Raw genomic sequence first — 23,687 nt, forward strand, 5'->3', positions numbered from 1 at the left:
CAATAGCAGTAAAATGAGTTTCATTTAATTCTATCTCAGATATTAATATAATTCAGTAAGTTTAAATTTTTCATTCCAATGCCATTAAAAAAAAAATCAAGCTAAATACTTTCTTCAAAGTCTACAAAGATATACGGGATAAATAAGCCAAGGAGTAATCTATTTTTTTACTAGGAAACCTATGGAATATAGATTATCCACCAGCCCACAACCAACCCTTTGGGGAAAGACATGAATAGGTTCAAGAAGAAAAGTGGGCAAAGAAAATAATAAGCATGAATTGAGAGAATTTACCACTAAGAAAGAGTCATTTAGGAAAAAGGAAATTGAACTGAGAGGAAGAAGTGATATACAAATGAACAATGAATAAAGAAACAATATTAACTACCGTTAACAACATAAAACAACAATAATAACTGATAACTGAGGAAGCATATAAACAATGTGGCACTAAAATGAAAGATGGGCAGTGATGGTAGTCAACATAAAAGCATTTTAAAGCCCTTATGTTCCTTGGGAGAAGAATTAAGATGTCTAATAACTCTAGACAGTTTAGATTTTTTTTAAAAAAAAGCCTTAAAACAGAAACATTACAGGGACAAAGACAGCTACTCATGATCAAAGTAATAATACACAAAAAAGACATAATTCTTAATTTGTGTGTACCTAGTAACATAGTTTTAAAACCTATAAAGCAAAACGTCACAGAGCTATAGGGAAAACTAACAAACCCAGTCATGGTGCAGATTTTCAACACGCTTCTATTAGAACTGATAGAGCAAACAATCAAAAAGTTAGTAAGAATAGAAAAGATCAGAACCACATGATTAAATAGTTTGAATTAATGGACCAAAACCATCCACTCAACAAATAAAACACAAATAGATGAGTTATAGAAATTTACCAAATACTAGGCCTGTCTTAACAAATAACGAAGACTTGATCTCTTACCACAGTGAAATTAAGAAACAGTTATCTGCCCTGCACAGTTTTCTAAGTGATTAGAGCATCAGCCCTTGGACCAAAAGGTCTTAGGTTCGATTCCCAGTAAAGGGCACATACCTCGATTGCAGGTTCCCCAGCCCTGGCAGGGGCGTGTGCCGGAGGCAACCAAACGATGTGTCTCTCTCATGTCGATGTTTCTCTCTCTTTCTTTCTCTCTCTCTCCCTCGCCCCCCCCCCCCAACTCCTCCCTCTCTTCCACTCTCTTTAGAAATTAATGTAAAAAATACCCTCGGGTGAGGATTATAAAAAACAAACAAACAACAACAACCAAAAAAACCCCACAGATATCTTAGGAAAAAAGACAGCAAATCTAAGCATCCAATTCAAGAAATTTTTAAAAAAATGTATTTTATTGACTTTTTACAGAGAGAGAGGGAAAGGGATAGAGAGTCAGAAACATCGATGAGAGAGACACATCGATCAGCTGCCTCCTGCACACCCCCCACTGGGGATGTGCCCGCAACCAAGGCACATGCCCTTGACCGGAATTGAACCTGGAACCCTTCAGTCCGCAGGCCGACGCTATACCCACTGAGCCAAACCAGTCAGGGCTCAGGAAATTTTTAAAAAGTTCATAACAATGTTAGAATATAAGAAAGGAAATATATATATGAGCAGAAAATTATAAATAAAAAAAATAAAGACATGTTAAAAAAATCAACAAAAATGAAAAGCTTGTTCTTTGAGCTTCTGGGAAAACTGATCAACAGAAAAGACATACAAGTTAACAATATAAACAAAGCAACAGTTTTAAAAATAAAGAGAATAATGTGGATAACAGAAACAATAAACTTTAAATTTAGCAAAACTGGCTCATGAAGAAACAGAAAACTGATAGAGCTTAGTGACAGATAAGAGACGGGCCTGGAGGAGATGCTGAGGATGACTCTGAAGTCTCTAACTGGCCAGGTTTATGGATGTGAACTCCATTTATTAAGAAGGAGGAAACTAGGAGAGAAGCAGTGAAGCAAGTTGGATGTCTTTTGTTAGTTTTGTATCATGTTCTGTATACACGTAGGAGGAGCTGGTGCTAGTGGTAGGTGTGGTGTGTATAAGTTATAAATTTAATGGCTATGTTTGGATATGTTGAAATAGAGGTTCCTTTAAGATATATAAATGGAGATGTTAAGTATGCAAGTGGATCTAGGATCAGGAGCTCAGGAGAGATCTGGGTTGAAGATACCTATGGGAGTTACCTGTATTGAAATGATAATTAAAGCACAAGTATGGCTGAAATACCCTAGGCACAAAGAGCACTGGTTCTCAAATGTGGTCCCTGGACCAGGAACCTAGGGCACCACCTGGGAACTTGGCAGAAATGCCAATTTTTGGGCCCATCCTGGACCTAGTGAATCAGAAACCCTGAGAATGGGGTCCCACAATGTTATTAACAGTCCTCTGGTGATCCTGATGCAGGCTAAGATTTGAGAACCACTGATATAGAGTGAGATAGCAATAGGGCTTGGGACCTTGCCTTGAGAGTTCCAACATTTAACAGAGCAGAATGAGCCCCCCAAAATGACTAGGAACAGCAGGAAAAGTGTTTCAAAACAAGTGTTTCAAGAGGTAGAGTGGCAAAGACTACTGAGATACCACTTACCATCGCTCCTGAAAGGATTGGAATGAGCTGAGAAGTAAGCAAGAGTTGAGAAAAGAGAGATGTAAGTAGAGACAGTTCTGAGCAGTTTGATCATCAACAGGAGAGGGAGGGTGGAGCTGGAAGATGTTGACAAGGGAGGATTTTTTTTTTAGGAATTTTTTTTAATAGAACAGGAATAAGCATGATGAACTGCTAAGTGGAAGAATCTGACTGAGAGACAGAGTGACTGTACAAGAGAGATGGGGAGGGACAGCGATAGCATACTTTAGAGCAGCGGTTCTCAACCTGTGGGTCACGACCCCTTTGGGGGTCGAACAACCCTTTCACAGGGGTCGCCTAAGACCATCAGAAAACACATACATAATTACATATTGTTTTTGTGATTAATCACTATGCTTTAATTATGTTCAATTTGTAACAATGAAATTGGGGGTCACCACAACATGAGGAACTGTCTTAAAGGGTCGCGGCATTAGGAAGGTTGAGAACCACTGCTTTAGAGCAAGCGGTCACCAACTGTTGGTCCATGAGGTCCGAAAGGTTGGTGACCGCTGGTGTAGGGACAGGGGCTGTGCAGCTGTCTGCTCAGCAGAAGGAGCACTTTATTGCCAACAGTGTTTAAGAACTGCTCTGCATGGTGACAATAAAAAGCTGGCCAATTTTTTGTTGGTTTTATTACCGCTTTTTAAATTCCTACAGATCCTGTACCCCTTATTGCCAACACCAGGGGTGGCCCATTCCCACTGCCCTCTGCTTGTTGTCACTGAATGATAGTATAAGGTTTCTGAAAGGGGGTTAGGGGATGAGACTTACTGCACAGGTGGAAGAACTGTCCTTGGATAAGAGGGACACATTACCTTTTTAAGCCAGAAGGAAGAAGGTAAACAAGATGAACACAGATGTGGCAAGTGGGACGGTTGATAACAGAAAACTGAAGGAATACCATCAGTGGGTTCTATGTCCCCCATGAGGTGATCTGTAAGACCATTCCTACTGTGAGACGGCTAGTCACATTCTCCCGGCCTACAGCAATTAAACATTTGATTTGTCACATCCACACTCACTAAGCAACCTCCTATTTGTGATCTGGCTTTGCATGGGGCAAAAATTCTTCCCTCTGAATTCATTCCTTTTTTTTTAAAAAAAAAAAATATTTTTATTGATTTCAGAGAGGAAGGCAGAGGGAAAGAGAGATAGAAACATCAATGATGAGAGAGAATCACTGATCGGCTGCTCCTGCATGCCCCCTACTGGGGATCCAGCCTGCAACCCAAGCATGTGCCCTTGACCGGAATCGAAACCAGGACCTTTCAGTCCACAGGCTGATGTTTTTATCCACTGAGCCAAACTGGCTAGGGCTGAGTTCATTTCTATATACATCTGTTCATTAAGATATTTTAAACTGGCTGTCACTGCATTGACCAGTGGTTTTTGTAGAGAGGAATTTCCAAGAATAATGCAAGAAATAAAACAAGGACCAATACAATATATTGGTATATCACCATTATTCATTTACTTATTCCATTATTCATTCAACAAATATTAACAGACTATATATATCCTGCACAAGGCTCGGTATTAGAACTGTGGGGTATACAAAGCTCTGAAGGTATTTGTAATCCAGAAATTAAAAGCAATTAGCTCCACAAAGAACAGGCTTGCAAGAGGGGAATTAGAAAAAAAATCCTTAAAGTAAATATAATTAAAGCAGCAATAAGCTATCGAAGGAAATCCTGAAATCTGAGTAACTTTTAAAAATATGACAACTCAGAGAGAGATAGCCTTGCCTGGAAGCAATCCCTCTGGAATTAAGCACAAAAGTGACTCAGAACTTTTCTGATATATAAAGAATGTGCCAGGCACTGGCCGGGTGGCTCAGTTAGTTGGAGCATCAACCCATATCCTAAAAAGGTTTTGGGTTCAATTCCCAGTCAGGGCACATACCTAGGTTGCAGGTTCGATCCCTGATTGGGGTGCATACGGAAGGCAACCAATTGATGTTCTTTTCTTTCTTTCTCTCTCTCTCTGTCTCCCCCCCCCCCCGCCCCCACTTCCTCTCTCTCTCAAAATAAACACAACAAAACAAAAAACATACTCAGGCGAGGATTTTAAAAAATAATAGTAAAGAACATGGCAGTCTCTTTGCAGAAGAATAAGTCAGGCTTTAAATTAATTTAAAAGTTAATTTAGGGTTCTTACCCCTAAATCCTCAGGTACTCCAGTACGTGAGTTGCCTTGAAATACTGAATCTGTCATTCCTTCTTACTTTTGCTCCCCTTGCTCTCCATCACAGTCTGTGTCCAGGCATAAATAAGATGCAGTTTTTCCATGACCTGGAATTTTCTGCCTTTGAATCATATCAGCTATGCACAGATACACTATCACCCAAGCTTTGTGTAAATGATTTGATGACCTTGGGTATTTTAAAAGTGCCTAGCACACAGCAGATGCCCAGTTAGGATTCATTTCCTCCTTTCTTTCCTTCCGTTTTTTTCTCTCCTCTGGTGAGGAAGGGAGGGAAAAACAGGAACCAACAAAAGACAGATCTCCTGTAAAACAGCATTTTTTTGGTGTAAAAATACTGAAAAGGTTTAAACCACTTCTCATTGCCTACCTTGTGTCTGTGGGATGTAAGGAGACAGGAGTTTTGACCTTTTTTTTTCGTATCCCTTCTGTGTGATGTCCCCTAAAATAGCAAGAAACAGAAATACGTTATGCATTATTCTTACACTGTGCTTGTTCACTGTAAAAATAAAATTAATTACAGAGAACTACAGAATTACCACACAGAGAGTAGGGAAAAATGTATAGTTCTTTGCCAGGGAAAAATTTTGCTATGTGTGATTTCCCACAGGCTTCGAGTTGACCTCTTGTGGAAAATTGTAGGGCTTGTCCTTACACTAATGTAGCATAGCAATATGCTGCGTACCATGTCAGATGTTCCCTGAGTTCCTAGGTACCCTTCGTTTCCTTGGTATTTAATATATACCAAAATGGAATGCTGCAATGTTTAGTTTGACCAAATGAATGCAATTGATTTGGGAGGTATTCAATTATATTGCTATACAGATCCACATAAAATCAAAAGTCTGGTTAAGGGGAGAAGTTGTGGTTCAGGCATTGGGATGGGATATTTGAAAGGCCCTTCTACACCCGAGCACTTGTGTGAGAACCTGGGGCTGGAACTCCCACGTCCTCTCCCTTCGGTTCACTGGTCTGTCTGTATTACTGATATAAATGTATGTCTTTTTCACAAGGTTAAATTTTTTAAAGTATAGGTGAAGCACACAAAAAGTACATATACAATAAATCAATAATAAAATGATTAGGAGAAAATGTGTGGCTGAAGTATCAAGAAATATGCTGAGTACTAAACCAAAGGTAGCAACGGGATGGGTAGAAAGCAGGGTGAAAAGGAATAAGAAATGCAGCACAAGAGGACATTCAAGGAAGGATAAGTCACTCAAAGCTGGGGGAATGAATATATGTGGTGAGGTGACATAATGCTGCATTGTTTTCCAAAAAAATAATTTTTTTTAGTCAGAGAAAACCTTACCTGAAAGAAAAAAAATGTTTTTAATATATTTTTATTGATTTGAGAGGAAGGGAGAAGGAGAGAGTGATAGAAACATCAATGATGAGAGAGAATCATTGATTGTCTGCCTCCTGCACACCCTCCACACTGGGGATCGAGCCTGTGACCCAGGCATATGCCCTTGACCGGAATTGAACCTGGGACCCTTCAGTCCACAGGCCAAAACTCTAGCCACTGAGCCAAACTGGCTAGGGCAAAAGTCAAAATTTAGTATAAAAAGTAATTTATATATTCAAATTTACAACATGTACCCATTTTTAAATTGATTTTAAAGAGATGGGGGAGAGAGAAACATCAAGTTGTTGTTCCACTTATTTATGCATTCATTGGTTGGCTCTTGATTGTGCCCTGATGTGGGACAAACCCACAACTTTGGCATGCGAGGATGACACTCTTACCAACTGAGCTACCCGTTCAGGGCAGCACTGACCCATTAGTCAATTTCTGTGTGGGGTGTATGTGTGTGCATATTTTGATGGACACAGATTTGAAATCAAGAGTGATGAATGTCAGCTGCTGTTGGCCTCCGTACCTGAATGGTGGAGTAGATGGTGGACAGGTGGCAGGACTCACTGATGGGCTACTCAGGGGAGTAACACTCAAAGATTGCAAGTGCTGCAAGCTCACTCTTTCTGAAGAGAATGGGACCAAGAGTAGAAGCCAGAGAGAGTCGTTGCCCCAAAGCTACTACAGCGATCTGGACAACTTGGTAGTTTAAATTAAACACAGTGGTAGAGGGATGAAAAGTGAATGGATTACAAGAGACATCAGGGAGAAAGACTGAATAGGATTTGATGACTGGTTGGATATAGGTGGAGAAGACAATTTCTGGCTTGAGCAACCAGGCAGATGGTGATATTCTTTGAAAAAGAAATAACAGCAAGAAGTGCCACGTTTGCTGGATCAAAGTAAATGAGAGCCGAGGTTAGAAAAAGCCTATGAGACACACAGAGGAGATGTCCAATTAACAGTTGGATAGATGTATCTAGAACTCAGGAAAGAGATATAGCCTTGGGATCATCAGAATCTAATTGAAAAATAAACTGATAAAATCACTTAGGCGCAATTTGGCAATTTCTATCAAAATTTTGACTCAGCAACTACCCTTTTAGGAATTTACACAATGATAACATCCCCATAGGTACACAAAAATCAATCTAAGAATATTTCCTGAGCCACACTGGTCAGGACCACAATGCATTTAGAAACAAAACAAAACAAAAACGAAAAACACCAAACCCTGTCAAATTAGCAAGCTACATCCATGTGTTCATTAAGATATTTTAAATTGGCTGTTACTGCTTTGACCTACTAATTTTGTAGGGAGGAATTTCCAAGAATAACGCAGGAAATAAAACAAGCACCTCACTGAAATATGTTGGTACAGCACCATTATTCATTTATTTATTCCATTAGTCATCCAACAAATATTTACAGACTATATACCTTGTCCAAGGCTTGATATTAGAACCACGATGGATAAAATCCTCCAATAATATACATAACTAACAAGAGGTGTGGGAGCCTACCAAAGAAACATTCTTAAAAACAGGAAATCATGTCATTTATTGCAAAAGAAACAAAGAAGCATTCTTTTGTCCCATTCCCCACTCATAAGCTTCCCTCCCTTCCCCCTTCTCCCTCCCTCCCTCCCTCTCTCACAATTTCCCTCCCTCCTTGGAGGAAACAAAGACCACTTCTGCTGGCTCAGAACACATCTGATAAAGTGAAATGCTTTTAAAGGCTTTCTTCAGTGCTTCTCTAGAGTCTCAATCATTCACTGTCCATAAATGATGTGGGACAAACGGTTGGACATTAATCAACCATCTCAGGTTTTGAAAAAGTGAATCAAGAGTCTAATTTAGCCCTACTAATTAGCGCCGTTAAATCCATAAATGAGCAAAGACATTAAGGAGACCTGGAAGAAGATAAACTGCAATGAGAATGTGAGGACTATGATGATGAGCAATACACTAACTTAAAAATGCCCTCTCCTTTTCTTTGACCATAAGGCTCTGCTCAAAAGTCACTTCTCAGTGATGCCTGCCACCTCTTGATAGTCACTTCTTCCTGGTGACCCCACAACTCTGCACACTTCTAATATACACTTCGCACAGCACTGGTATTTTTGTGTATTTTAGTTGTAATACCAGTTTGTTCCTGGGAGAATGTCTGTGCGGCATCCACTTACTCTGCCGCCATTTTTAACCTCCTCCTAGCACTGGTATTTTAATCATTTATTTACACATCTGTGTCCCTACCAGACTGTGCACTCGAGGGCAGGGATGTTTCTTGTTCGTCTCTGTAGCCTGCCCACAGCCTGGCACAATAGATACTTGTTGAATGAGGAACTGAATGAATTAATAAAATGGAGGCAGTGAGAGAACAAGAAATCAAAGAGACGTGTACTTGGGTGGAAAACTGGAAATGGAAGAAAGGAGCTGAAAGGCTCAGGAAGACAAATTCAGTGAACCAAAAGTATACTAAAACTTGACAGCTAGACATCAAAAGTGGCCAGAAAAGCAACACTTGGCCTGCCTGAAGAGAGAAATAGAACACAAATCACTGGGCACTAAAAGCTGAAGGAACTCCACCTGATATCGATGTTCCTTCAGCCAGAGAACAAGACCAGACAGAAGAGGAACTCCATTATTCAACATAACTGATTTGTTATTCCACATTTCAGGCACTGCCCAGCTATAGTCAGTGCTTTTATATATAAACTAGAGGCCCGGTGCACAAAAATTTTTGCACGGGGGGGGGGGGCGGGAAGAGATCCCCTCAGCCCAGCCTGTGCCCTCTTGCAGTCTGGGACCCCTCAGGGGATAACCACCTGCTGGCTTATCCACGGGAGGCCCGGATGGCGGCGGGGTGGGCGACGTTTCACGCTGTCCCACCACGCCGCCCTGGGTCACACATGGGAGGCCTGGATGGTGGCTCACACTGCCCCGCCCCACCTGCAGTATGCAAATTTAATGGCCATCTTTGTTGGGTTAATTTGCATACTCTTCTGATCGGCTGATGGGCGTAGCGAAGGTACAGTCAATTAGCATCTTTGTCTTTTATTAGTGTAGATTTAAATATATATACATATACATACACACACACACATATATATATTTACTAGTGGCCTAGTGCATGGATTCGTGCACATTGAAAGGTAATTAATTATAAAAAAATATTTTAATATCACTATTCACATCTTGCTAATGAGAAGAAAACAGGATTCTACTGAGTCTCCTATCTACCTACTCCAGGACTTCTGTGAGGATCAAATGAGATGAGGCATGGGAAAACACTTCACAGATATTTGGTTAAACTGTAAAATGTTTCCACCTAGCAAGTTGGGTTCCTGGGCTGAAGAAACTGCAAGGAGGCTAGCTGTTAGGGAGAGGAAGCTGGTGTTGCTATGTGACGTCATTACCCGGTGCCCACAGCCACCGTTTCTGGGCTGGCCTGGGCTGTGGGCTGCATTTTGCACCATGGGGTCTTGGCAGCTTTGGCTGTGATTTGGTGGGGTGTTGCTGCGGGGTGGTGGCGGAGCCTGTGTCCCACTTGGGGAAAGCCGAGTGCTGGTTTGTCAGCGCCAGGTACGTGGTGCTGTTTATTTTTAAATGGTCAGTGCGCATCATGGCAGCTCCTGTGTTGAGCGTCTGCCCTCTGGTGGTCAGTGCACATCATAGCTACCAGTTGGATGGACACTTAACCATATATATATATATATATATGATAAATATAAATATATATGTATAAAATCTTACCTAATAAAAGACAAACATGGTAACTGACCATACCTTCGCTATGCCTCCCATTGGCTAATCAGTGAGATATGCAAATTAACTGCCAACAAAGATGGCGGCCGGCAGCCATGGAGCTGGAACGAGCAGGAGGCTTGCTTGCTCCAGTGATGGAGGAAGCCAAGGTTCCCCACCTGCCACGGCTGGCTCTAAGCTACACTTAAAGCAACAAAGTTTCAATTATAGAAGGTAAATAAACCCTAGATACCTGCTTTCAGGGATGCTGTTTCAGTGATGCAGCCTCAAGGGAGAGCACGGAACCTCAGGAGCTCACAGACACTAAGTCAATCACACACATTCTTACTCAGAACAAATTTTTTTTTTTTTTTGCCATCTGGTATATAAAACAAAAAGGAGTAGCATAACTATACTAGTATAAAATCTGCACTAACATAGCATCGATTGGAGTTAAACCTGTTGTTCAAGTTTTTCAAGAGCTAAACAAATACAGGAAGGATTAGCCTTCCCCTCTCACTAGGGTAACACATTTCTCCACCCATACGTACCCTTACAAGAGTAGCCACTTCCAGGGGTTTGCAGTGCCTGGCAGGTGTGGAGGCACTGAGCCTGGTAAGTAGATACTGACCCAGACAACCGAGAGACGATTTAAGACTGTGTAGTTGCTTCTGCACTACCACAATCTCGAATAGACAGTACCAGACATATGGAAAGATACATGTGCGGGGCAGAGCAGAAAGGAAATATGTTCCCAACTTCTCACCTCACCACGGGGGGACGAGGAAAGCAGCCTGGCACAAGGAGCCCACACATCATCTTCAAGCAGACTGACGAAGGCGCTGAGAGGAGGTGTGAGCCCGCCAGCCCACCCAAGCCTCTTAAAGGTCGGCGGCGATAAAAGAAATAGTTTTACAAATCAGCCACTGAGTGTATATTTACTCCGTGAGGTGGCACGGTGCTGTGAAGAACCTCAGAGCCTGAGCTTAACAGAACCACCTCTGGAGCACAGCCTTACAACTTCGTGGCTGACGCCAGACAAGTGTCACTCGACCTCTTGATAAGTCTCCGTTTCCGCGTCTATAAAATGGGGAGCGATAATATTTACCTTGCAAAGTTGTTTTGTGTGTGTGATTAAAAGGACTTAGCAGGGAGTCTGGACACAGAAGCACCAATATCAACAAACTTTTACTGAAAGCCTATAGAAGCCTACCCTACTGGCCAGGTGGGGGTACGGGTCGGCAACTGTGTTGCAAAGAAAGGAGAGAAAGGCCAACAAGCATTACTAATACTAACACCACCGGAGAGATGCATACCAAAAGCGGGTGGAACCCAGAAACAAGCATCAGGAGTTCTGTCTGGAAAGGGAAAGAAAAGCTTTACTTACAGAGAGGGTGGCATTTTTGTTTGGGTCTCGCCTTTCACTCTAATATCAGAAACATGACACAAATTCCTAATGATGCAATCACTTAGTGGTTTACTGGTTTTCCTCTGTTGCCGACTGGCTCTGTACAGGTATGGCCATGTTAGGTAGTTTCTTTAGGATTCCTATCTGCCAGAGAGAAGTAGGGTGATGCTAAATAATTTTCATAGATGACCTTGTGCAGCACCCTGAACAATTAGGTGCTACATAAACACAGGGTTTGGGAAATTCTGGAGGGTCACCAGGTTCTATGTCTACACAAACTTGACAGGCAGAGAGAGCAAGGATTATAGCTCCAGCCATAAACTCTTTCTGCTCCAATTGAAATAAAAAGGTACGTGCCATTGCCACCCTGCCTCAAAGTCACACCTATCTAGTCAGAGGCAGCAACTGGTGGGGGGACTTTTGGGATCCCACAAAAAAATAGTTTTGAGTACTGAATGAATGGCATGCGGTGTTAAGCCAAGATGAATAAAACAGTATCGATGTCTCCAAGAAGCTCCCGTTCTAAACAAATAATTACAATGAAAGCTACAAGTGCTATACTGGAGATTAGTACGAAGTCATATAGGAGTACAAAAGAAATAATGGCAATAAAACATAATTACAATGCTCAATGAGAATAAGTGGACACTCATCCAGGATTTAACTATGTATCAGTCTCTGCTTCAAGGGCCTCAGAGGAGCTCTATAAGGTGATATTATCATCATTCCCATTTTATACAGGAGGCTACTGAAGCATAGGAAGTTTAAGCTACTTGCCACAGTCAGACCTATTAAGTGCTGTGATCAGGGTTTGAACCCAGACAGATTTGGCTCTTAAACAGTACCCTACTCAGAGAGGCACTCCAATCTGGCTTCAGAAAGATTGAGATGACTTCATAGAAGTTGCTCTTAGGTTGAGTCTTCATGGATGGATGAGTGAAATGAGAGGCAGACGCTGAGGGTGAAGACACAATTTCTGTGGGAGATAGTGAGTGGCATGCTTGGAGCGAGAAGGATAAATAAGCATGCTATAAATTCAATCTCTAATGAACAAGACATTGACCCTACTATGGCTCCAGCAGGCCCAGCCAAATGGGAGGACTCCACCTTTTGTGCCTCAATTTGGACTCTTCAGACATTTGAAATTTAGGGCTGATATTTATCTCCTATGTCATCAATTTACATCCCTTTTTCCTCTTCAATAAATGTCTCTATAGGACACCATCATTCTGACTTTTCAAAATATTCTGATATCCATTTGATTAACCTAAAAATCCTCGTCAATAAACAAAATTACCTTTACAGAAGAAACAGATGCGACAAGGTAAATGTCTTGCTTACGGATACCCTGCTAGACTAGAATCTGGGTCTCTGGCCTTCTCTTATTGTTCTTTGTCCATTGTTTACTTGGAGGTGGCCCCAAATCAGAAGCAATGAAAGTATAAAACTAACCTATTGTTCATAAAATGAACACAATGGGGTAAACAATGTTTATGACTCAGTGCAAAATAGAGATGACTTTATTTTTTTTCATGACTTTCCAGAAGGCATTAAAAATCCCACCCCCGCCCCAACAGGATCCTGAGTTTCTCTTTTAATCATCTTTTCAGTGAGACAGCCAATTGTGGCCACTGTGTCCAAGGGCAGTTTTAAAAGTCAGCAAGAAGTTATTATACATCATTACTAAATATTCAGCTAACAGAGAATGTGGCCTATCTTCTTTTTTAAGAAGAAATTATGAGGAAAAGAAATAAAACTAAGAATAAGAAGTTCTAGAGTCATCACCTTCAAATCTATACCTGTATCTAATAAACCTATCCTGTTCTCTATAAGTAAATCTTAGACGAGGAAGGTATATGTTTACTATGGCTAGAGATGGGGAATAAGATTAGGGTTATGGCTATTCATACATAAGTGATATAAGAGCCAAAAATATAGCTGTGAATGAGGTCAATCTTATCACAGCTGAAAAAGGCAGAGGATTTGGATCATATCCAGGAGATGCTGGCTAGAAGACAGAGAACATTTTTTTTATTAAATTTTATCATGTTCTCCTTATAACAATAATTCCATTCAATGAATAACATGTACCAGCCACCCATCCTCCAGAGGTGATATATAAAGGCTCACCAGCCCACAAAATAAAGGCTCACAGTCACACAAAACAATGACTTTACCCCTCAAACCAGTGACAGGGCATTTGGCATTTATCCTTTTCCTTATCATATTTTCTTTTATTTTTTTAAATATATTTTATAGATTTCTTACAGAGAGGAAGGGAGAGGGATAGAGAGTTAGAAACATCGATGAGAGAAAAACATCCATCAGCTGCCTCCTGCACACCCCCTACTGGGTATATGCCTGCAACCAAGGTACATGCCCTTGACCGGAATCGAACCTGGGACTCTTGAGTCCGCAGACCGACGCTCTATCCATTGAGTCAAACCGGTCAGGGCCTTACCATATTTTCTTTCCATATCTGTACTGAAAATGGCCAAGAGGACGCCAAAGAATTAAAAACCTGAATTGCTTTCGAAACTATAGTTTCTTTCTACACAGAAGTAGGACAAATCTTACGTTGAAAAGAGGATAAAAAGATATAATATTTTTACACTTTATCCAGAAACAAACCTCGATTAAAATACTCAATCTGCTGAAAGATGATGATGATTTTTATTTTATCTAATTTTTCTTTTGGAAAAAATTCAGTGATTCTAAAAGTCTTCAAATGGCAGCTTATAAAAATTATAGTTTCTCTTCTTTTAACTCAACCTTGCTAATAATCTTACAAAAGAGTTTCAAGGAAATTAACTTTAGGACATTCAAATCTCCATTCTCAGTAGATGTCCTCTCACTTCATTTAAAACAGCCACTAGACATTTTCCACGTCAAGAACTTGAGAATAAGCCCAGATTGCTTTCTCCCAAAACTCAAATCATAGAATAGTTTTGGCTGCACAGTTCTGTTTTCTAGGTCAAATATATATATGACTTCTTACAGATGGTATTTCACCTAAGGCATCAAGCAAGTTCAAACAGATAAAAAGCAACAGAGTAAAATAAAACACTTGAAACACACTGAGAAACTGAACTCTAAGTCTGACTACATCATCAGGCAGCTGGCTAAACTAATCCATCTAATGCAAAAGGTATGTTCACTTGTCCATTAGAAAAACTATGTCTGCAAATAAGAAATTTGTTATACAAATGACCAGAGTGTTTAAACAGAGCAGGAGGAGTCCCTGGGATCAGTTTAGTCAGTGGGAAAAGCACAGGGTCTGGCCTCAGGCAGACCTCGGTTTGGACCCTGAGTCTGCCATTTACTGGCTCCTTGACAAGTTATGAACAACTCTGCCTTAGTTTCATAATAGGTAAAACTGGAATAACTCATACCTTAAACGCTTCTATGAGTCTTGAATCAGGGAATAAATGCAAAAGTCCCTGGCACATAGCAACATTCAACTAGTTTTAATTGACACCACCCCAGCCCCACCCTAAGTCCTAACAATAACTTTACTCTTAAAAGAGTTATTTTCAAAATTCTGAGTTGGTAGGTTCTCACTTAAAAAAAAAGAAGAGGCCCTAGCCGGTTTTGCTCAGTGAATAGAACATCGACCTGTGGACTGAAGGGTCCCGGGTTTGATTCTGATCAAGGGCACATGCCCGAGTTGCAGGCTCTATCCCCCAGTGGGGGGTGTGCAGGAGGCAACCAATCAATGTTTCCCTCTCACCATTGATTTTCTATCTCTCTCCCCCTCTTCCTTTCTTTCTGAAGTCAATAAAAGTATATATACTAAAAGGGAAAATACATTAAGTGACTCTAAAGACACATTATGGTGCTAGACCCTCAGCAATAAGAGCCAACATGAGTCGTGTTAGTGCCTTTGGGTGCTAACAGTGTAAAAGAAGAAAAATTGACATCAAAGAGGAGGCACAACTTTCTACACTAGAAATGAGTTAAAATGGATATATGTAAATGTATGCATATAAAACAGTGCCATTATGCACAAAACAGGATTACATGCATCTAACTATGGATGTTGTTTGTGATTTTAATTTAGGGGCTAAAACTGAAAATGTCCAGGGGAAAATTCCCAGGGGGAAAAAAGTCAGAAAAAAAGGTAATTTTTTTTATGGGTCCTTCTTTTACCTGACTTTCATCTTTAATTTTCCTCAGAAAACCAACAAACTGTTTCTTGTAAGAGCAGTTAGGTATGTTTAATTAAATCTGCTTTTATTCTGACATCCATCAGAATAATTTTTTAAAATTAGGCAATAAGGGCCTCTCCCTTTCGGGAGCATGCCTGTGCCTTTCCCGATCCCCTCATCTCCGCCCCCCCCCCCCCCCCCGCACCAAGCCCCCACACACGTGTTACCTTTACCTTTCTCCCTTTCTCCTAAGCTCCAAGGGCCCTTCTTCTGCCTCTGTAACTTGTTTCCTGATTCCTCGCCCAGCGGGCTCACTTTTCCTACCTCTGTAACTTTCTACTGGTAAATAAACTTTCTCTTATACTTTGTAAAAAAAATTAGGCAGTGAATGTGTCAGGCTTCGTTATCAGTGGTGTAGATAAAATTAACAACTGGTCAAAAGTCTAAGTATGGGCCCGAGCCGGGTAGCTAAGTTGGTTCGAGCTTCGTCCAGATGTGCAGAGTTGCGGTTTTGATCCCTGGTCAGGGCACATCCAAGAATCAACCAGTGAATGCACGAATAGGTGGAGCAACAAATCGATGTTTTTCTTTCTCTTTCTCTCCCTCAAATCAATAAACATGAATAAATAATCTAAGTATGCCTCTTACAAGTGCAGAAGTAACGTGAAAACTTTTAAACAGGTGAAGATTTTTGTTGGTAGCTGATTCATACTGCTCTGGAAACCAAAGACACACAAGGCAAAACACAGGAGGGAGAACACTGTCACAGCTACAGTATGTGGATTACAAAATAAGCAGTTTGGTTAGGTGAGAGAGGAAAGGGCCTTTCCGATGAGACAGAAAACAGATTATCTTTATGTGTCTGGCACAGATTATAGCCTTGGATCCTAGGTGCTGGGAGATATGTTTTCCTCCCTGTTTTGCTCCCAATTGGCCCTCTGGTCTTAGGCAAACCATTATACTTTTCTGAGCCTCAGTTTCCTCATCTGTAGGAATGAGGATCAAGTCAGCTCTATGGCTGCTCTGGGTTCATGTTCAATGAATGCCACTTGCCTGGCACTGTTATGTGTGGCAAGTCAAAACCAAGGGAAGATATCTAGTAGGCAATCGAAAGATAAGCTTTAGGACAGATACACAGATTTTCACCATCAGTGTAGGAGGTGGGAGCTGAAGGCGTGGATGTGCATGGTATCATCAGAAGGAATACTGTCTGAGAAGAGAAGACCAGAAAAGGAATCCTCAAAAAACTGACATTTAAAGGTTGGGCAGAGGAAAAAGAGATAATACAGGGACACAGCAGGAGACCAGGAAGGAATAGGGTGAAATGAGAGAGGAGGGAAAGGGAAAGAGAAAAGGAGATTAACAATGTACACTGTCATTAAATGTAAAATAAAGATTGAAAAATGCCTGCTGAATTTACAGCTAGATCACCAGTGGCCCAATTAAGAATAAGTTTTTTGAATTTTTTATTTATTGATTTTTAGGGAGGGGAAGAAGGAGAGGGGGAGGAAGAAATTTTACATATATATATATATATATACACACATATATACATATATACAAATATACATGTGTATATATATATATATATATAGAGAGAGAGAGAGAGAGAGAGAGAGAGAAAGAGAGGGAGAGAGAGAGAGAGAGAGAGAGAGAGAGAGAGAGAGAGAGAGAGAGAGGCATGGATCTGTTGTTATACTTATTTATGCATTCATTGGTTGATTCTTGTTTGTGCCCTGACCAGGGATCAAATCTTGGTGGTGTATGGGGACAATGCTCTAACCAACTGAACTACTCAGGGCAGATTATTTTTTCTTTCAATATGTTTATTATAAACTGAACAAAACATGGGGCAATATTGATAGAAGGCTTATAGGGTCAAAAATATTAAGCCTTTTTTTTTTTTTCCTTTTTCTTAAAGATGGACAAATTTATGTTATGTAGAAATAGCTACTAAATAAAGGTTGAAACAATGACTCAACCAGCATATACTAAGAACTTTCTATCTACAAAGCACTACTTTAGAGTACAGGACAGAAGATCACATGGTCCCGAAATTTACAGTCATCATCATTAAGTATATAGGCTCTTCCAGCATAGAGACATCTAAAAATAATGATATAATTAATGACTTAATTACAAGTTTGATAAGGGCTAGCAGAAGTTGTCTAGGGGGCTGAGAGAGCTCTGACAGAGATTTCAGCAGGCACATTGCTCAGAGCAAGGCAGAGTTCAAAGCCAGGACATGACCTAGTCTGGGCAGCTGGGGAAGGCTCTGAGGAAGTGATATTTAAGCTGAGTCCCAAGAAAATTTAAAATGTAACAAAAGCTGGGGACAAGGGGCCTGCAGTGATATGCTAAGCAGACCCCCTTAGAAGACCTTGAGTGGGATGGGTCTGGGTGGGAGTGCAGCTGAAAGGCAGTGTGACAAGTGGTGTGGAGATGAGGCTGGGAGGTGGCGGGAGCCCAATCCTGTAGGGCCCTGGAGACCATCTGAAGGATTTGGGATTCTATTATAAATAAAGGGAAAGCCATTCAAGGGCTTTAAGTAGGACAGTAACATTAAAAATAGCAAAGGAACAAGGTAGCTGATATTAAAGACTGGAGTTCCTGAAAAGATTAGAGGGAATAAGATCCAGAGCTGGGGGCATAGGTTATCTCCTGGGGATGGTTCCAGGGCTTCCCAACCTTTGCTGGGAAGCCTTGTGTCCTTGCTCTGTGGGTTCTTTATGGGCGTGGAAAGGTTTATCCTCAGTCCTAGGGGCAGCCTGGCAGAGCTCAGAGGAGCTGGATACTCTGAGGCAGTTACAAGTACCAAACAGCCTTTTTATCCCATCGCACTGAACAAATACCTTTTTCAGTATCTGTCAAGATGTATAAAAGGTTGGAAGCACCGTAGGACTTTATTGATAGCTTTTTCTCTATGAAAGGAGACGTGGATGGATAAATGAGTACCGATGCTGAGGGAGTACTGGGGCAGGGCTCTGGTTTGACGACCTCTAAATTTCTTTCTGCGTAGGAGTCAGAGTAAAGGTGTTTTCTGTCTGTTTTTCCCCTTCAACACTCATTTAGTTCTTATCTCATGTCAGATACCATTCATCTAAAGCATTCACATGTGTTAACTCATTTAATCTTCAAAATAATCTTCAAAATATTTTCACTGGTCCCAGTTTCCAGGTGAGAAAGGGAAGCACAGGAAGACTAGGTGACCTGCACAAGGACACATTTGTGGGAGAGCCAGCTTCAAACCAGGCGGTCTGGCTCCGGTGCCCAGGCTCTTTACTTCTCAAAGCTGCCGCTCTGCAGCCCTTCGCTGAGGGACTGGAGAGCTGGAGGAAAGGGTTTTAGTAGAGATACCAAGTGCCACTAGGGGAATGGATACAGACTGCAGCTCCAGCACTGCCAGTTGTTTCTAAAAAAGTCAACCTCTCTAAGCCTCAATGTCCTCAACTGTGAAACAAAGATGACAGAGTCTACATTTGTTATAAAAATTAAAGAGATAATACATGCAAAGTTCTCAGTGCCTAGCACAGAGTACGCACTCAAAAATGACACCTGCTACTCTAATGGCAAAGGGAGTTAACTAGAAATGTAGAGAGTGTCTGTCAAGCAGGCACTGCAGAGGGTCCAAGGAGACAGGAAAACAATTTTAGTGGCACCAATTTCCGGTGTTGTGATTTTCTCCAGCAGTCCCTGAGAAAAGGCTGATGGTGTGCATAACTTAGAACTGGGGTTTAACAGAAAAGGAGGATGGAAGGATGGAATCCAGGCTAGCAAGTACTTACTGATCAATATTCCATCAAGCAAGCAATAATACATACTTGTTAAATAATGATTTGCACTCCTATTAACCTAATTTCTATAACTTTATAAAGTTTCTAAGGAAATACATTCAGGATTCATCTTTGGGTGGCAGAATACATCACTGTCAGGAAGAAAAGACAGGATTCCAAAAGGAGCGAGAGCTGAGAGGTATCGGGGAAGGGCGATCAGGAGGACATAAAAGGGTTCCTGCTAGGCTAATTCTCTGCTACTTTCCCTATCTGTTCTTCTTTTCTCATCTTGAGCCTATTAAAGACCAAGAAAAAAACCATTAAAACCAAATCCATGAGAAAGCGATAAAGAATAGAGAAGACTGAAGATGGATTTATGTTTTAGAGGAAACACTAGAAACTAAAATTTTCTTGGGCATTGTCTTCTAAAGGTCTGGGAGAGGGGCAGAGACTATAAGAGAAGAGATTATTGCTGGTGCAAGGAACAGCTTTGGGGGACCTGGTAGTGGAAGTTGAGGGGGGATCAGGTCTGTGAAAGAGTGGCTGAAGGTATGGATCACCAGGAGAGGCAGAGGGAGGGAGAGGATAAAACCATCAGCGGCAGTGGTGGGGAGGAAAGGGGAGTTCCTAAACATGAAAGGGCACACCCTAGGTCAGACATTCATAAAAGACATCAGCTGCTGGGGCTGGTTCCTCTTTTACTGGGGCAAATTTAAAGTAAATAACTGGTGGTCACTATTTTTAAAGATTAAATAAAAACAACCCACGCCCCTCAATGCAGTCTCAGCAAAAGAATAAATGTTAAATATTAATGATACTCTTAGGAAAAGAGGCTCCCTGAGCAAGGGTGGGGAAACAAAGAATAAAAATGAGATTTGTAATTAATAGAAAGGTGACCATGGTGTGTGGGTAGTGCAAGAGCCGATAAAAAAGGTGAGCCCTAGCCAGTGTTCTCAGTGGTTAGAGCGTCGGCCCACACACCGAGGGTCTTGGGTTTGATTCCCGATAAAGGGCACATACCTAGGTTGCAGGTTTGATTCCTGCCATGTGTGGGAGGCAACCAATAGATATATCTCTCTTACTTTAGTGTTTCTCTCTCTCGCCCTCCCCCCATCCCTTCTACTCTCTAAAAAACAATGGAAAAAAATATCCTCAGATAAGCATTAACAAAACAAAAAAAGGCGAGTAAAAGAAAGAAATATGATGAACTGCTTAAGGATTCTTATGAATGACTTCTAATTTTATAAATACTAGCCACCTCTGTTTAGGAGCTGTAACTTTTGGGTTGTCTGACATAGTATGGTTTAGCTCTGTCCGCAATGTGTGTGCCTATTGTTCCCATAGAGATATTTAAATCTCTAATATCATTACCAAAAGATCTACTTCTTTCCTGTAGTTTCACTTGGAGGAAAAAAAAAAACAACAGCAGCAAATTCCTTCTTAAAATAGCAAAAACAACAATGCAAGGAATAATACTTCAGAGTTTGAACAGATATTTCCTGTACTTCACTCAATGTACTAATCACAAAGTTAGGAATGAAAAGGGAAAAAACACTACTGCTACTTATCCTCAGTAATAATGAAAAACCAAGTATACCATTCTTTCCCCAAACTCATCCCCCAAACACCACCACCCCACCACATATCTAAAAATAATTACAGAAAAAATAACAAACTTTGGATGCTGTCACTATATATGGAAATGTGAATATTAATGATAGTAGCGGTAATAAGAAAAAGCTATTATTCCAGAAGAAAAGCTAGAAACAACCAAATGTTGGATATGTTCAATTATGTTTAGGTGTTACAGCTTTATACTTAGAATTGTAAGTTTATTATTATTATTATTATTCTTGGATTTAAATACTTTGTCAATTTAAAATATTATTTCCTACTCCCTTTTCCATTTGAAATAAGTGTTTTTGTAAATGCTGTTTTTTCAGAATAAAGCTTTTTAAAGAATGTAATTATAATGTTTTAATAGAACATGAAAGATGAGGAAACATCATTATAAAAGCCAAGCATAAGCAGTTTGTGTGCTAAGGGCTTTAAGGAGAAACAAGTGTCGCCCATCATCTCTTCTTTTGTCTTCCATAATAAAATTTTTAGCTGGACAAAACAGTCACTCGGGGTAAAGACCACATTTCCCAGTCCCCTCATAACTAGGCGTGGCCAATGTGGTCTGGACAAAAAGAATATGTGCAACTTCCAGGTCCTGCTCTTAAAGGGAAAGAGCATGCCCATTCCTCTTCTCCTTCCTGCTGGCTGACATGGGACGGTGGTGATCAGCCATCTCGGACCATGGGTGATGGCCAGATCCAAGGGCAGTGAGGGCCCAGGATAGAAAGAGCCTAAAGCCCACTGACCTCATGAGTGGAGTTGCCACACTAGTGCTGGCTACTAAACATGACATATTAATAACCTTCTGTCTTGTGTAAGTACTTGTTATTTGGGGTCTCTGTTACATACAGTCAAACAAACCCATAATCCAAAAAATACATAGTAAATGAGATGATTTCCAGTCAGCAGCAGCAATTGTTGCTACTTGATGTCTCCACCAGAACCACAAACCAGGGCACTAAAACTTTTAAAAGCAAATTTAACTGTAACCTAGGTGAGATACACCCTTATAAACTTTTTACTATTAGATCTTTTAATAAATATTTTTTTCACAGCCAGTCTTATATCCATGAGATTTTTATCTAGGCTGAATGCGTACAAAGTATTGGTTTACTTACTTGAAATCAGAGTATTGCAAATCAACTCTTAAACTTAAGTACACACATTATGAGCCTTGAACTGGATTCATCAATACATTGTGCTAGTGTTAATACTTCTGATACACGCTGTTTCCATGAAAGGTTTTAGCACAATCAAAATGACATTTCTATATTGTACTTGTGTTTATTTTTATTCTTGAAGTTAAACAGCAACCATTTGATATGTTAAGAGTCCCCCATCAAAATATTATATAAACAAACTATCAGTTAAAAATAGATATGTGAATACAAATTCCAATTACTAATTTGCCAGTTGTTTAAGGACTACCGTCTGGAAATAAGCAAGCTGTGTGAGAAATGCTTTTCCTCGTTTCCAGACTAAAAGCTGTACCAGAGCCATTAGTAATTCTAGGAAATTCTCTAAGCTTCAACTAGAGCAACTCTGCTTTTACCGATTATACTCAATCAGGCTTCATGTAAGACCCTCACTCAGCCAAAAGATTTTCTACTGAAAATACAAGCATAGAGCAACGGCCTCTTCAGTAGTAGAAAAGAAATACAATCAAGTAAAGGAAAGAAAGAGAAGTCAGTCATTGGAAAGACCTGATTTGGTAAAAGAAGTAAGACTATCCATTAAAAAAATTTTCTTATGTTTAAACTTTTCTGGCTCCTCCATTTCTGTGTGATGCTCCGGAAGTCAGATGCATCTATATTGTAAGCCTGGCTCATCACTTATTAACTATGACTCTTTGGACAAGTTATTTAAAGTTCTTGGGTCCTTGTGTGTCCATCTGTAAAATGAGGAAACCGGTACTTGTCACACAGGACTGTTAACAGAATTAAGTGAGATGATGTATGCAGAGTTCCCAACAAAGTGCTTGGTCCAGGGTGGACACTCAACAAGTATTAGTTCCCCTCTCAACCATTCTGCCCCTACCACCAACCATTTAAATCTCAGAACAAGCCTGGCGGGTGTTGGCTCAGTGGTTGAGGGTCAACCTATGAATCAGGAGATCATGGTTCGATTCTGGCTGGCGCACATGCCTGGGTTGCAGGCTCAGTCTCCATGTGGGTTGTGATCAACAATTCTCTCTCATCATTGATGTTTCTATCTTTCTCTCCCTCTCCCTTCCTCTCTGAAATCAATAAAAATATTTAAATATATATAAATCTCAGAACAAATTACAAATGAAACAGTTCTGATGTAAGTTGTATGCCTTTTTGTACTGGGTGATATCTATGTTGAAGAACACTTTCATGGATAAAAACATTCACTCACACAAAAATTTATACTTGCATGTTTATAGACACAATACTCATAACCAAAAACAACCCCAATGTCCATCTGGTGAATGGATAATGAAAATGTGGTATATCCAAACAATGAAGTATTATCCAGCAATAAAAGGAATGACATGCTACAACATGGATGAACCATGAAAACATTATGCTAAGTGAACGAAGCCAGAGACAAAGACCACATTTTGTATGATTGCATTTATATGAAATGTTCAGAATAAGCAAAACCATAGAGACATAAAATAGTTTAGTGTTTGTTTGTGGAAAGGGGAGAGTGGGGGAGGATGGGAAGTGACTGCTTAATGGGTTTCTTTTGGGGGTAATAAAAATGTTCTAAAATTAGGTGTAATGATGGTTGCACAACACTGTGAGTTTACTAAAAAACAC

General features: G+C 40.4%; 1 protein-coding gene across 8 annotated transcripts in view; it reads right to left on the minus strand.

Annotated features, from left to right (window-relative positions):
- Positions 1–23,687, minus strand: part of DIP2B (disco interacting protein 2 homolog B) — a 231,165-nt gene that overhangs the window by 116,161 nt on the left and 91,317 nt on the right. For 6 of the 8 annotated variants that reach the window (XR_004965843.1, XM_036297858.1, XM_036297859.1 and 3 more), the window contains exon 2: positions 5,220–5,291. The exons of 1 other annotated variant lie outside the window; for it this stretch is intronic. Coding sequence is in view for 5 of the 7 variants with exons in the window: in XM_036297858.1 (XP_036153751.1) it covers positions 5,220–5,291 (72 nt within the window). In the remaining 2 variants the exon portion in view is untranslated. Of the gene's footprint in view, positions 1–4,804; positions 4,939–5,219; positions 5,292–23,687 lie in introns of those variants that run through there. One more of the 8 variants, XM_036297861.1, reaches the window with a different exon arrangement.

This window comes from Myotis myotis, unplaced genomic scaffold (assembly GCF_014108235.1).
Source record: "Myotis myotis isolate mMyoMyo1 unplaced genomic scaffold, mMyoMyo1.p scaffold_m19_p_3, whole genome shotgun sequence".
NCBI classification, from domain to species: domain Eukaryota; kingdom Metazoa; phylum Chordata; class Mammalia; order Chiroptera; family Vespertilionidae; genus Myotis; species Myotis myotis.